General features: G+C 38.1%; 2 protein-coding genes across 2 annotated transcripts; both read right to left on the bottom strand.

Annotated features, from left to right (window-relative positions):
* Window positions 1-460: 460 nt before the first annotated feature.
* On the bottom strand, window positions 461-9,009 carry plk1 (polo-like kinase 1). Its single transcript, XM_082164619.1, has 11 exons — window positions 8,317-9,009; window positions 7,612-7,780; window positions 7,377-7,521; window positions 7,157-7,250; window positions 6,719-6,941; window positions 6,485-6,551; window positions 4,335-4,435; window positions 4,037-4,114; window positions 3,762-3,916; window positions 3,483-3,665; window positions 461-1,003 (listed from the first exon to the last, which is right to left on the bottom strand). The coding sequence occupies exons 1-11, from the start codon at window positions 8,677-8,679 to the stop codon at window positions 794-796; spliced, it is 1,788 nt and encodes a 595-aa protein (XP_082020745.1). The 5' UTR covers window positions 8,680-9,009; the 3' UTR covers window positions 461-793.
* A 3,288-nt stretch (window positions 9,010-12,297) lies between these two features.
* Window positions 12,298-15,394, bottom strand: rasd3 (RASD family member 3). The gene is made up of 2 exons (XM_082165867.1): window positions 14,940-15,394; window positions 12,298-13,983 (listed from the first exon to the last, which is right to left on the bottom strand). Exon 2 carries the CDS (start codon window positions 13,145-13,147, stop codon window positions 12,506-12,508), a length of 642 nt encoding a protein of 213 aa, XP_082021993.1. The 5' UTR covers window positions 13,148-13,983; window positions 14,940-15,394; the 3' UTR covers window positions 12,298-12,505.
* Window positions 15,395-15,943: the final 549 nt, after the last annotated feature.

The following is a 15,943-nucleotide window of genomic DNA, read 5'->3' as shown; positions in this document are numbered from 1 at the left end:
TCAAAAACTCAAATTTAGAAGCCAATATGCTTATTTTTAAAATGTTTCTAATAAGTTGCAAGATGTTTGGGGTGAGAGTGTAATTTACATTGTAGAACAAAACATCCTAGTATTATCAACTTATGTTTACCACAAAATATATTTTACTCAAAAAAAAAAAAAACATTGGTTCCCTTTAGATTTTCCTCTTGTGGAATAGTCTTCCGGGTTATGACGTTCAAAAAAAAAAAAAAACGACGCATCTTTAACACAGTAATGTAAAGTGGACCCCATATCAATCATGTTATGCAAATAGGGTGAGTGGGGTTGTTTATTTATCTAAAGTAATGAGTGAAACATTAAAAGTGGATGGAAAACTCATATTGATTCAAACACAAAACACTAATTTCCAAAGCACACTTATATTTTAATTAAACTCGTAATTATAAACGTATATATATCATTAATATCTAACAATCAATTTCTCTAAAAAGATCTTTATTTTGGAATATTATTTCAAATAAAGCTTTTATACAAGGAACAGTCAAAAGGTAAACAGACAAGTTCTAAAACATTAAAACATGTACAAAAGAGCATTCACATGATATAGACAGCTAGCATGGTCACAAACTCCCCAACCCAGAAAAAGTGAAAGTTCGAAAGTAAACAACAGATCCAGGAGGAACTCATAGTGTAGAACCCAGAAAACTGTACAAGTTTTCCTGCTGGAATATTTAAGAGCCCTCAGACTCATTTTGAAGGAGACCAGAATCAACGGGGACCTCATAGCTATACAATTTGTGACGTCAGTGGGTTAGCGGACCGAAGTGGTCGTGGCTGCCGCGGTGCTTTTGCAGGCCATGAGCTTCTCCACCATGTTGCGAGCGTATCGCATACGGCTGGCCAACTCTTTACAGCAGCCGAACTCCTCGATTAAGCTCATCTTATAGGTGCAGAACTCTCGCTTCTCGTTGATGTACGTCACTGCTCCCATTAGGGGACACAAAATAATCTTAGTGTGGTCCTGGAGGGAACAAAAAAGAAAACGGTGAGTTCAGTGTCAATTTGGCTCCTCCTGTATTTTGTTTGATATGTCACAAGTACCCAGAATCAAGTCATAAACGGAAATTTACCGTGCATCACAGAATGTCAGAATTCAAATTTTGGATGGACTGTATATTCATTGTATGCGCTTTTCTAAACATCCCTTAAACAGGTGCTCGATTGAAAGAACTTAGCTAAAATGCAAAAGAACCAGCACACCACTATTTCTGCTCCCAAAAGAAGTTTAATAAATTGCAACTTTTGACCACAAGCTGTTTTCGTTAGGCCACATGTGATCGAAACTTGTTGCCATAATGTACCATTTTCACCATAGTGCTGTTTATATAGTGGATGTAGTACGATACAATTGGATAAACCTACCCTTACAATAACGGTTCTGTTAATAACCCTCTGTTGATCTGACTGGCGGGATACAAAAAAATCTGCAGCTTTCATGAAAGCCCTTGAGCTCTCAAAAGTCTGCCGAATTGTGCATTTTGCTTCGTCTGGCAGACTTTTGCTGACAAACGTGAATTTCTGTTTCTAGGTAACACTGAGAACGAGAAAACATTGGTCATTTACATACTACCGACATTTTAGCAATACAAAGCAGGTTGAAAATTGCCGAAATTAAACTTTAATCAAACCGCAAAAGATTAATTAAATTAGGTCTGCATGTTTAATGCCTTTTTGATTACCACCATTTGAGATACATTTTTATTAAATTAAATTCAGAATTTATGTACCAAAAAAAAAAAAAAAAAAAAAAAAAATAGAATCTAGAACAATTAAAGCACAGAATTGACCCGTCGCAGGAGTTTGATTGACAGGCGATCTGACCAATCATAATCTGCCATCCGCGTCCAACAAATCAGTCAGGAGTGTTAGTAGATAAACGTTGGAGGCAGGGATGGAAATTAGCACCCGCCACCAGCCAAATGCGGGTGATTTTGTGTTGTGGCGGGTAAATTCGCTTCACCTACCGGCCACCGTGGCGGGTAAATAAAAATATACTGTTTCACACAGACGGCGGACACTTTTAGAGGACATAAGTGTACGCTGAAATAAAGTCTTTCACCTCAGAAAAACGGACTTTCTTGTCCTGTCACGTCAGCCGTTATCCTGTTCTCGTAGCGCACACTCTTCAAATGCACGCGCAAATGCGGCGGCGCGCGCTGTGTATCGCCTCACTGTATATAAAGTGCAAAATAAACTACGAGCATGCAACGCCGTTACGTTGTAAATTACACAAAATAAAAGTAATGCAGGGATGATTTTCATACTATTCACCAGGAGCAGTTTCCATGGTTCATTAACAGTTATTGTTAATATTGTGTATTCACCATGGTAACTGTCGTTTCCATATTAACCCCAAAATGCCACTTTATTTTTCTTTGTGTTATTTTTTATATTTTTAAATGACTCTAGTGGCTCATACCAACATTGTATTAACAAAAACTAGTTTGGAACTGCTATTTAATAGCTTTAGCATAGGCCTAATGTTTATTTATTAGTACTAGTCTTTACTATTAGTCATATTCTTACAATTTATGTTAAGTAAAGGGGGACAGTACTTGTGCGTGTGGAAATAGCCGGTTTCAATAAAACTACTTGTGACATGTCATATTTGGCTTTGACTTTGACTGAACATTTGCTCTCACTTTGCGTAAAAAATATCGGGATATATATCGTATATCGATATTCAGCCTAAATAATCGGGATATGACTTTTGGTCCATATCGCCCAGCCCTAGTTTCATTATTGGGACTAAAAACCTAAAACTGGAAGCCATAAAAGACCACGAATCATTCAAATGCCACATCCAGGTAAAAAAGAGAAATATATATAAGAGAGAAAGAGAAAATGTCAGTATTTCATTGAGACTTGAGATTAAATAAACTGCTTAAGTATTGTAGATCTTGTAGTATTAATTTTCACATGCAGTTACACATTGTCGGTTAAAAACAAGAAAGTGGCTGGTAAAAACATTGAGTGGCTGGTAGATTTTGAAATCCACCAGCCACAGTGGCCGGTGGACAAAAAAGTTAATTTCCATCCCTGGTTGGAGGATTTGAATTTGAAAAACGGAGTGTAATGACGTCGGGTCTTTGCGAACGGTCAATTGGGGACATTAAAACTTAACTGTTGTTAAATTGTATAACTAATGATTTTAATTAGACATTTTTTGATTATTACATTTAATTTAACCATTAATGCCAGAGACACTTAATGACTAGCTGAAACATTTTAAGACTGAACACACTTAGTTTCCAACGACAAGAGCAGATTTTAAACACCGACTGAACGCAGCTGTCGCTGACTGGGCGTGTTTGGGAATGATCAGTCCTAAGTATCAAATTACATTCATAATCAGCCTTACAGTCATTAAGTGTGTCCCGGCTTAAATCAAAGTCCAAAACAAATGGATTTCACAGGGCACCACCAAGGTATTTTCTCACCTGGAAGAAGTTGATTTGCACAGTTCCGTTGCTCAGGTGCAGCACGATAGCACTTTTAGTGCGGAACCAGTGACGAAGGTAAGGCAACCGGGTCAGTTCATCCCCATCGCGGGGTGTTATGTTCGCCCCGGCCTTCAGCAAGTGCTCGCTCATGTAATTTCTGAAGTACTTGAGGAGTGTAATCTATAAGAGGAAGGGGATGGGGTCAGGAATCAGGAATAACCAAAAACCATTACGAAACTCATTCATTGCACTACATAATTTCCACTGCAGACAGACCTTTTTGGAGAGTGCCGAGGGGTAGGAGCGAACGCTGAGGTAGGATTCTGCAGTGTTGCGGTCGATATACTGCAGACTGTCACCATCAGCGTACATGATCAAACGGGTGGAATCATTGAACAGAACGCCTACGCTATTGTCACACAGCTGGTAACCTATGAAGGGGGAAAATACAGTAGCATGAGGGCAATATATCTAACATTTCAGTGAATCACAAACAAACAAATTCAATTTAGCTTCTGACTTCAGCATATCATGTCAGCTTGGTGTCTTACCAAGACCATATTTGTCAGAGTAGTCGACCCATTTACTGATCCAGAAGACAGGATTACAAGCAGGGTCCTCAGCTTCCTCTGTAAAGGGAGAAGAAAAAAGAAAAAAAATCATTGCATTGTGCTTGTCAATAGTTTGAGAATGTATCATTTTTAAACTTACAAAACACCAATTGAATACATTTTGTTTGGCTTTATGTACAAATGCATGAAGTATACTTTGATTTCTGTGATCTCCTCTTTCCATTAAAATATAGCAACAACACTTCACTTGCAAGCTGCAGAGAATTCATGTTGTTACCTTGTCTAATATAGTCTCTCTCAGAAGGCCGGGCAGTGTTGACACTGGCCAGCTGCTGCAGCATGTCACTTAGGTTGGAGTCAGGTTGTTCAGCTCCATCCCTTCGCAAAATATACATTTTGTGATGTAAGCCCATTGAATACAAATGTAAGCCCAAACATTGAATTTATAACAGACTAGAACACAAGCCAAACTCTATTAATAATCATTGTTTTGATAGTGTTGGCCAAATGGGTGTTCAAAACTAGATTTAAAGGGATAGTTCACCCAAAAATGAAAATTCTGCCATTACTCACCCAAATGTCGTTCAACACCTGTAAGACTTGTTCACCTTCTTAACACAAAAGATCTTTGATGAAATCTGAGAGCTTTCTGTCCCTCCATTGACAGCTATGCAACTACCACTTTGACGCTTTAAAAAGTTCATAAAGAGATCGTAAAACGAATCCATATTAATTGAGCGGTTTAATTTTCTGAATAGACTCACTTTTAGGCCTGTCGCGATAATTAAATAACCGTCTGATCGCGATTATTTGATCTAACCGCGATTGTTTCAGACAACCGCGATTATTGCGCTCTTTTATAGACCTACGGCACAAGGGGGAGTCATGAACCAAAATAAATAGACAAGCAGTCAAGCACTAATTACGTTTTCTAGCAATATATTCAAAGTCATCTGAAGCCATTCCATAGCTTAATGTGAGGGACAGTAGTATATTTACATTGTTAAATTAAAGTTCACAAACTCGTCTGCAGCTGTCAATCATTCCGTTCAGCATTCAAACTCTGCAGCTGTCAATCATTCCGTTCAGCATTCAAACAGCGCGCGTCGTCCGGTTACGACAGGATACACGGTAAAACTTTCTCCAATGTGACATTGACGTTATAATGCTTGATCTGTAGATAAAGGGCTGTGGATTTGCATAAAATGACTTTATTTTGCTGGAGTTTTTTGCTGTTTCTAAATGACTCGCTCGCTACCGTGTGCCTACACAGCACAAGGACTATGAATTGGCATCAGACGCACAATAACTGGAGTTTAAAACTGTGAAGAAACAAATGATCAATAAACTGTTGGACTGATATACACTAGGATTTGTGCCCTCGACATTTCTTCGCTTTGTGCCGTGAACTTTTAAATGCGCACTTGTGCATCGCTGCGACTCCATGTTGCATTAAGCACATCATTCTGCACCCGCGATGCGCATACGCGCTTTGTTCCGCTCTGTTTTGAAGCGTATCATATTATCATGGTTTGTGCACATTTGTTTTTATTAACATGTTTAGATTTTATTAAATTACTGTGCAGATGTTTTCAAAAATTACTTTTTGCTGCTGATTTATACACTCACTAAGTTTAATAAACAAATTGTCATAGCTATTGAATATAGCCTATTTATTTAATATTTAAAGGTGTTAACTGTAAACTTACACTACAAAATGATAACTTACAAAGGATTAAATTCATCACAATTATTTAATGAATGAAGCACAAAGCCCTAAAACAGACAATTAATCAGCATAATTGCCAAAGCCCTAACACAGACAATTAATCGTCAAAGCCCTAAAACTGACAATTAATCGGCATAACCGCAATTATTTTTTAGACAATTAATCGTCAGCCAAATTTCATAATCGTGACAGGCCTACTCACTTTATTTGATGAACAGGTTTAATTTAGGCTTTTATTCACAAACATTCATCAACTCACATCAGTTGTTGTAAACGGAAGCTCAAGCATGCTCACATGACGTACGAGAACCAATGAGGTTCAGTCTCGTTACACAGCACGTTTGAGCTTCCTCAAGAGGTTTGTTCTCTCGCGTCAAGAAGGTTCAGTTGAGGTTATTACAATGTTTATATGTAAATATAAGCCTAAATTGTATCCGTTCATCATATAAAGCGATAGTATCTTCAGAAAGTCTGGACTAAACCACTCAATGTGATGTTTTTATTAACTTTGAGTAGGCCGTCACTGGAGGGACAGAAAGCTCTCAGATTTCATCAAAAAGATCTTCATTTGTGTTCTGAAGATGAACGACAGTCTTACGGGTTTGGAAAGACATGACGGTGAGTAATTTTTCATTTTTCGGTGAATTAACCCTTAAAATTGTCAATAGTTCTCCAATATCTACACAAATAAAACTGACCTTTGCTGAAGATCTTCCCTTTGTGCTTGCTCCATTTTCCCCATTTTCTCAATAGGACTGTCTGTTCCTGTACACACAGAAGAACAGTTACAGGTAACTTACAGGCATCCATTTTACTTTATTTCAAAGTGACAGGACAATCAACAAAGGGGGAAAACCCCTGAAATCAACACAAAAAGCAGGTGTGCCAAAATACAATTAGCATTTTAAGCATGGATTTGCCTTTACACATACCTTTATTAAGTGATGATAGGGGTTTACGAAGGAGCGCAGGATCCAGACTGGAGGGGGCGATGGAGAACCTGGGAGGAACAGTGAGACAGGAAGTGGGCAGCCGCACGGGCGCATAACCGGAGGTGAAAAACTCATCGGCCAGCAGCTCGGTCACAGAAGGTCTGAGTACAGGGTCAGCGTGCAGCATCCGACGAATCAGAGCAGCAGCAACTGGATTAATGTGCTAAACAAGACAAAAAAGGCATAATGCAATAAGCCACCAATCTGTTTCTCACAGACCAGATTCACTTTTTACTTCAGTTGGATTCAAAATTCCACGACAGGATCAATGGATTACAGGGGCGGGAAAAAAATCTAGGTTGGGTTCTATGCATTAGTTGTTGACTGGATTTTGAGATGTGATATAAAAAGGCAAACTCCTGATGCAAAGATACTTACTCTAGGAACAGTGTACTCATTCTTCTTGATTCTGATGTAGGTCTCCTTCAGACAGGATGTCTCAAATGGTGGCTTTCCAACCAGCAACGTGTATCTGATGGACATAACTCGGTTATCAACAATACATGCACTATTATAAAAATTAATCATTGTGCAAGGATAAGCCAATAAAGTGCTATGAAAATGCTTTCATAGTCATATAAATGAAAGTGGGACTTACAGAATGCATCCCAATGACCAAACGTCCACTTCAAAGCTGTGGCCTTTCTTGCAGAGCACCTCTGGGGCGATGTAGTTTGGAGTGCCACACAGGGTCTTCTTTCTCTCGCCATCAAACTCGATCTTAGTGGCCAAACCAAAGTCACCTAAAGAGTGAGAATTACAATTAATCTTGATAAATTAAAAAAAAAGGTCAGGAGGGAAAAAGTGGCAAAGAACAATCATTGCTTGCTTACCGATCTTTACATCCATGTCGTCATTGAGAAACAGATTCCCTAGTTTGAGATCACGGTGGATAACCCGGTTGTTGTGCAAGTACTGGCAACCCTGAATAGTCTGGCGCATGAAATATCTGGCCTCAGGCTCTGTCACTGCCTTCCTCCGCTTGTGCAATTCAAGGAGAGACTAGGGGACAGGGAAAAAAAATGTATCACCAAAAACTAGAGCAGGCGGAAAGTTCAAACAAACTATTTACAACACATTCAAACACAAATCTAGTCAATGGTCTCCTAGAAATCTCCAAGAAACTTTTGGATTTTTTTTTTTTATGTTTCATAATTTATTTATCTGGTAGGTTTGGAGGACTATTTGAACTTTAGATTCTACACATCTACTAAATTGATAAACAAAACAAAAAAATATTCTGACGGAGTTCGTTATAAACATCTCCGAGAAACACAAAATCAACTGACGTCACATCCTCCAGTTTAAAATCCACTAGCGGCATACGCGAGTAGAACTTGTTTTAGTTTATATACCATAACAGTACATTAAGACGAATACACATCTTCATAAACATAATAACTGTTAATCTCAATAGGATTTAATTCGTTTAATGCATTAAACCGCAAGCGTTGTAACATACTATCAGCCAGTGACAGGAATACTGACCGTTGACGGTCTGTTTTCAAATTGGTTTCCCTGTTCTTAACTTAACTTACCCTTCTCCGACAGATTTCCAACACCACGTACACGAAGTCATCGTCCTCAAAAAACCCGTGAAATCCCACTACGTGCGGATTATCTAGACTTTTGTGAATGGCGATTTCTGAGCTCATTTTCTCTTTCTGATGCGGCTTCAGCAGCATCGACTTCGGCACCACTTTCCCTGCGAAAACCTCCTTTGTGTCCATTTCTGTGATTTCGTAGCATTTCGCAAATCCGCCCTTTCCCAAAAAGCGACCTCGCATGTATCTCTTCATGGTTCTGGGATCCACTAGAATATCAGGAATCTCTTTCAGAGGAGCAGATTTGGGATCGACGTGAGTCGATGGCTTCGCCGTCTTTGCAATCCCAGCACTCATCGTTGCACACTTTACAAGATGGTTTAAGTAAAATAAGGTACACTAAGGTATTGAAAAATAAATAACCGAGGCGAAGATTATTGCTCCTTTATCCCGAAACAGCATGCAATTCGCCAATCTTCCACATCCGTTGCGAAACACCGAAAACTACATTCAAATAATAACTTGAACAACTAGAAATCCCTCAGTAAACACTGTATTTAATCTTAAAACCATATATTCACTGCCCTAAAGAACTCATCTGTGGGATTTCGCTGAAAAATCTAAAATAAAACGGGCATTAAAGAAGTGCGTCGGCCCGCTGCTCGGATGGGAATGCAGTGAGTCCCTGCTACTTTTTGAATTGTGCTCGATTCGTTATCTCCGCCTCTGATTGGCTGCTGGGATTTAAATTCTGACCAAACACAGCGAAGCATCATGTGACTCCGCGTGCACGCTCTGAAAAACTTTATTTGTGTTCTCTGGATTTTAAAGGGATAGTTCACCCAAAAATGAAAATTCTGTCATTATTTACTCACCCTTAACTCTTCAATTTAAATGTAAATAATTTATTACTGTATATTATTTGCTCATTTTAAAGATGCTAATCCTTTGGTTTTGTACATTATTCCATTTGTTTAATCGTGCCACGTGCACTTTGGGGTTTTTGTTTATCCACATTCATTCATGTGTATCTAATCTCGAAAAGTAAGTTCAGTATCTTGCTCCAGTTTTTCTTCTAGCCAGTTATCCCACGTGTTTTTAAGGCTTTGTTTACCTTTGTGCATGTTTGTGTGTGAGAAAGGCCAAATAAGGGCTTATTTTTCATTGTGGAAGGGGAAAAAATAGTGTCACCTATCATTGCACACGTTTTTATGTTTGTACAAGTGTGGGTGTAGGTTCTAAAGTAGAGAAAGAGAGATAAACAGAAAAGGTGCCCTTGTGACGAAAGGTCAGTGAGCAGTAACAAACAATTACAATATCTTGCATTATTGGACCATTTTAGCATTTGTTTATAGTCTCATTCAGTATCATGATCTTCAATTTTTTCTCACAGACTTAAAATTCATATCTTTGTCCAAATTATTATATGCATTTTTTTTTTCATACAGCTAGTCAACCCATAAAAAGAAGACATGACTTAGATTAGCTATGTAGGTGCTTTTCTTTGTGAATAACGTGAAGTGTTTCCTAATAAGGTTGTTTAGTTTTTTTCATGAAAGCTTTTCCATTATGGCACTCACGACTTTCTCTAGTCTAGTTCATTCACAAATGCATGCATACACCTACTTTTAAAACAGCATAAGTGTCTCCCTAATAGGTTGTCATGGCAGTTAGATAATTTTAGCATTTATAAAGAGGTGGGTTGCATGGTTGCAGTGCGAAAGGAAGTACTCAGTTTTTGCATAAAACATGTAAGCCTCCTTAAAAGCTGAATAAATTATAAAAAGGCTAAATTAGACAGTTCAGAAATACTGCCACCTACACATAGTCATTTATCTTTGGTCAGCAACTGCTGGTACATTATTCTTAATTTTGACAAACTGTCTTTACAGATATGAATTTGGCAGACCAAGGTTTTTTTTTTTTGCATTTGTGTTTCAATTGTACTATACGATTGTGTTGTGCTATTATGGCTGTGAATCGTTGACTAACATATCATTTTGCTTAATAGACTTGAGAGTATGCTTGGTATTTCTGAGACTGTACTTAAATGGTTAATATCCTACTTTACAGATCATTGCAGTTTGTTGTTTCGGGAAACAATAAATCTGACGTTGAACAGGTCTGCCATGGTGTTCGTCAGGGATCTGTTTAGGGTCCTATGCAGTTTAGCATTTATATGCTTCCTTTGGGGCAAATTATAAGGAATTATGGCTTAGGTTACCACCTTTCTGCCGATGACACTTAGATTTATATCAGCTCTAAGTCTGATATTAATGTCATTGATGTATTAGTGTGTACAGGATATAAACATGTGGATGCACCATATATTTATATTTAATATATATATTAGTTAAATTAAACTTTTCAAAGACAGAGGTTCTTCTCATTGGTACGCCAGCTGCTATCCATAAAGGTATAGCAATTTTAATTTGATTATGGACAATAGTGTCATAGCTCCACCTACTCTTGTGTGTAACCCTGGTGTCATTTTTGATGCTCATCTGACGTTACACTCACACATTAAGAGTATTACAAAATCTTCATTCCATCACCTTAAAAACTCTGCTAGAATTAGGCCTTTCCTCACATTGCCAGATGCTGAAAGGCTTATTCACGCATTTGTTACTTCCAGGATTGATTATTGTAATGCTCTGTTATAGGTTTACCTGCAAATCTATCAAACGGCTACAGTATATCCAGAATTCAGCAGCAAGTATTCTCACTTCATCGCGTCAGCACATTACAGGCGTCCAGTCTGCACTTTCTTCCTGTTCATTCGCGTATTGATTTTAAAACTCTCACTTTAACTTACAAAGCAGTGCATGGAATGGCCTCTTCTTATATCTGTGACTTAGATAAGCTTTATGTGCATTCTCGTTCTCTTCAGTCTGCTGATTCTTTAACTCTTCAGCCGGCCTGTATCCATGGGTGAGAGAGCTTTCTCCGTTGTTTGGAATGCACTTCCTCTTACTGTCAGAAATGCTCCCAAATTAGACAGTTTCAAGAAGTTGTTAAAAACGTATCTTTTTTAAATTGCCAACACACATTGAGTAATTAGTATTTTATTATATTGATTAGTTGTATTGCAATATTAAGCATTTTTTGACTTGTTGTTTTTGTATTGTATTATTCAATTTTGTATTTCATTTGTTTTAACTGTTTGTAGCCCTTTGGGTACTAAAGTGCATTATAAATACAATTTATTATTATTATTATTATTATTATTAAATAAAGCGATTGTGTCTCTTCAGAAAATTTGGACTAAACCATTCAATGGATTAGTTTTACGATCTCTTTATGAACTTTTTGAAGCATCAAAGTGGTAGTTGCGTAGCTGTCAATGAACAGAAAGCTCTCAGGTTTTATCAAACATATCTTAATTTGTGGAGGAACTACATGAGGGTGAGTAATTATTGACAGGATTTTCATTTTTAGGTGAACTAACCCTTTAAGTTGATATGCCACAAAACAGCCACAAACTATCTTGTATGGTCGAACTCATTGGCAATAACTATAATGCATTGTTTTTATTTTTGGAGCATTAAGGTTTTGATGATATAATATTTGCAGAGCCCATGTGCTCCATCGTGCCTGATCACAATAGCAAAGAAAGGGTGTGACATTGTGTTAAGTCATGAGCACACTGATATGTACTGATGAAAAGGTCTGTAAGGTGTAGAGCTGACTTTATTTCCTGAAGAAAGGTCAGGACATTCAGCACGTGTAGTAAAACCCTTCACATGTTCTATAATGCACAGAGTGCTATTTTCTTTCTTTTGGGATCAGAGCAGCAAAGTGATCAATTTATGCTTGATCTGACCTAGACTCAAGCTAATGTTGTCATATTAATGAATAAGTATGTCTCTCCTTCATTCCTAAACAAGTGCACTGGTTGTATTTATAGGTCACATTTGATATTACCTTTTATGGAACAAGCTAAGGAGTATGCAGACAGAGTAGAACACATTCTGATTGAAACATAATTTGCATTTATTCACTCATTAAAGATGACTTATGTTAGAGAGATCAGACATAAAAGTGAAAGAAAACCCTTAAATGATACTGATAAAGTATCAACATTCAGTGTCCCTCAATTGCCCATCATTTATGTGGGGTCTATTTGATCCAGATCACTCAAGCATCAGTATGATGCATAACACAATATAATAATAAATGTCCATTAAGACAAGATACAGCTGTTGTTCTTCTTCATTGTAGGTTTTTTCCTCGTTTCTGTATCTGTAACCTCTCTGGTCATTGTCTGCGTTCGTCTGCGCAGTGCCGGGCTCACACGGCTCGGTAACTTCATCTGTTGAAGCAAGTCCCGAAACACACCTGTGACATTCTCGCCGGTGCGCGCGGACGTCTCCACGAAGCCCGCGCCCCAGTCCTCCTCCACCGTGCGCATCACCTCAGCTGTAGCCTGGCGACTCTGGCTGCTCAGGTCCGCTTTGTTCTCTATCACCGTGATGCTTGTAAACTTCTCCCCTTTCAACTCCAGAATCTCCTCACGTAGTCGCTGCACCTCATCCAGGGAGTCTGGCTCGTCGGCGGCGTACACAAGCGCAAACGCGTCCCCGGTTCGGATGCACAGAGCGCGCATCGCTGGGAAGGCATAACTGCCGCTCGTGTCCAAGATCTCAATGCGCACCGTCGCGCCGTCCGTGTCGTACTCGAGCGCGTGAAGCTCTTCCACCGTGCGCGTGTACTTGGAGTCGAAGCGGTCCTGCAAGAAGCGGGTGATCAGGGCAGTTTTCCCGACCCCTGCGGCACCCAGAAACACAAAGCGCACAGTCCGATGCTCCCGCACCAACAAAGACATTCCTTCAGTCGTCAATTTTATAACGTAGGCTAGTCGGCCGAAGAGATTTTTGATGAGCAAAGATTCAATATCACATTTAATACTTTAAGCGTGGTCGATAACCGGTATTGACTGAGTGTAGAGAAGAGACAAGGATGCTGCCCTTATATTACCTGAATGCGTCCTACGTACCACTAGTTGTAGCCAATGGGAACGCGAGTGACGTGAAGGGTGCGTGGGTTTCTGTGTTGTAGAGTTTCACGTTCAGGAGTTCAGCTAGCGGTCAGTAGGAACATTTCGGGGTTTATTAAACTTTTGGGGTTTATTAATCTCGTGCAAAGGTTGTCTGTTGGTGCATTAAGAACCAATGGCTAATTCCATCCACAAAATATCCACAAAAATGTTTTGTGATTTATGATGTGCAAATATTTATAAAAAAGTATGGGTTGTTGCACTTTATTTTAAGTTCTCATTGTTACAGTGCGATTATATATTTACGTAATATTAATTAACAACATACTTACTTTTAGGGTTAGGATTAGGTTTGGTTTAGGCGTAGTTGCATGTAATTATGCATAATTTACTTGTTATTACTATAGTGAGTAGCCTACATGTAACAAGGACACTGCTGGTTACCTCCTCATGCAGAAAGAGCATCCTGAGGTCAGTAATACTCCAAACAAGTGTTTCATGAGCTCATCACGTCAGAGGTGAGTTTCCATCCATTGCATATTAAAATCATGGTATCAGATAGGGATGGTAATAGACACGGCCACCTCAGAGCACCGACATTTTCCACACAAACAGTTGACGCAAGTCTGAATGCAGTCAAAGTGCTTATTTCCATATCTGTCTATCTGAATAACATTCATTCATTCATTAGACTTTATTGTCCACCTTAGTGGAAATTTGTCTTCGACTTCTCCGAACAAAAATACATCAATGACACCACATTTAAACTTACATTAAAATACACACAGTTAAGAGCACAATACTACCACATCAACATACAACAACAGGAAATGGAAAGCAGGCTAGCCGATTAAAATAAGGTAGGTTTCGACCTACAATAACACATTTTTAAAAACAATTTCAGTTTAGATTAAGTTCCTGTATGGCATGGGGAATAAAAGATCTCTTATAGATGTCCCGGCTCGCCCTTGGGACCCTGAATCTACGGCCGGATGGAAGCAATTCAAACTCTTGAGTTTAGTGGGTGTAGGATGTCTGTTGATATCTGTCGTGCCTTCCTGAGTACCGCCTTATCAAATACATCCCCAAGCTGCCTTTGTGACTTACCAATCACCTTCCCTGCCGTATTAACAATTTTGGAAAGCTTGTTTTTATCTTTCACATTCAGGTTGCCATACCAAGCTGTTATATTAAACTGTAAAATACTTTCTACTAGGCCCCTATATGCCATCTCAAGAATGTGTTGACTGACCCTAAAACTCCTCAGTTTTCTAATTAAAAACAATCGCTGATTGGCTCTCTTAAAAATACTCTCTGAGTTAACATTAAAACTTAAAGTGCGATCAATAATTGTACACAAGTACTTAAAATTTTCAACTACTTCAACAGGCCGGCTTGATGTTACTGGCCCCTCTTGATTTAGTGTGTATTATAAGTTCTTTTGTTTTAGTCACGTTAATTTCCAATTTAACAGTCTGATACCAGTCCTGCAGTAAAGTGACTTGGCTAAAGTAAGCTTCCTCATGTGCTGCATAGTATTAAAAGCAGAAGTAAAATCAATAAAAAGAACCCGAGCAAGTGATTTTGGTTGTTGCAAATGTTTAGCTATTTGATTGAAAACATGAATAACATAAGAGACATGATTAATTTGGCTTTCAATCCTGAACATTGTCTTGTTTATTAGTATATTTAATGCAGCATAGTATTAGTACATATTTAAAGAGTATTTATGTGATTGTGATTGTATTTATTATAAGCCTGTTTGTGCTAGGTCTCAGATGCAAGTGACCTTTTGACATCAGCAGCAAATTTCAGAGAGCAGAGAGCTGACATTTTGTGTAAATCAGGATTAACATATTGTAGACGTCATCTTTACTCCACAAATGCACATTGTACTCAACACTATCACCTCCAAGGAACCACGACGTATGGGGATGCACCGTCCTTGCATGGACCCTTGCTGTCCATGCTTGCAAATGATGCATGTCCTGTTGATGCAAACCCTCCTTAATAAGCTGCACCCAAGTTGTGCAGCTTATTAAGGTCGACATGCTATTACTTTTCTAGAGTAATAAAAAGTAGGCCTATTTTTTTCCCGTGAAGGAGTCTTTGTGGCAAGGTGGTTGCACCAGTGTCAATGTAGTGAGATGGACAAGCACCACTCACATTTTAATTAACAAATAATTCTAGCTACAGTGCCTTCGAGTGTTATTTTGAGATACTATCATAGTTTTTTATATATATATATATATATATATATATATATATATATATATATATATATATATATTATATATATATATATTTTTTTTTTTTATAGCAGCCTACTTTCCTTTTTGTATTGTAACTAAATGTCCATTTAGTTATTATTCTTTTCGTTTCAGTTTCAGTCATTTTAGTAGACCTACATCAAGTTAAACTAAATTAAAATTAGTGATGTTGCTTTGGCAACTAGCTGAAATAAAATAAGTTTAAGTTGTTCTATATTTTATTTCAGTTAACGTTTATTTCATTTCAAGTAAATTTAATTTCAATTCAAATTGGGGGTTGGTGGGCCATAGGGTAGTCATTAATTATTTAAGAATTTAAGTTATGCTTAGGCTATTTAAGTAATTACAATTGTCA

This window comes from Leuciscus leuciscus (assembly GCF_965113295.1).
Source record: "Leuciscus leuciscus genome assembly, chromosome: 3".
Classification (NCBI taxonomy): Eukaryota; Metazoa; Chordata; class Actinopteri; order Cypriniformes; family Leuciscidae; genus Leuciscus; species Leuciscus leuciscus.
Note: the sequence above shows the minus strand (reverse complement) of the source record. Positions and strands in the feature narration are given on the sequence as shown.

Coding starts and splice junctions, on each gene's coding strand:
- plk1 (XM_082164619.1), bottom strand. CDS start 8,679: ATGAGTGCTGGGATTGCAAAGACGGCGAAGCCATCGACTCACGTCGAT. Junction 7,781..8,316: donor TGGAAATCTGTCGGAGAAGG/GTAAGTTAAGTT, acceptor CCTGTCCCCTAG/TCTCTCCTTGAATTGCACAA. Junction 3,917..4,036: donor CTCTGACAAATATGGTCTTG/GTAAGACACCAA, acceptor CCCCCTTCATAG/GTTACCAGCTGTGTGACAAT.
- rasd3 (XM_082165867.1), bottom strand. CDS start 13,147: ATGTCTTTGTTGGTGCGGGAGCATCGGACTGTGCGCTTTGTGTTTCTG.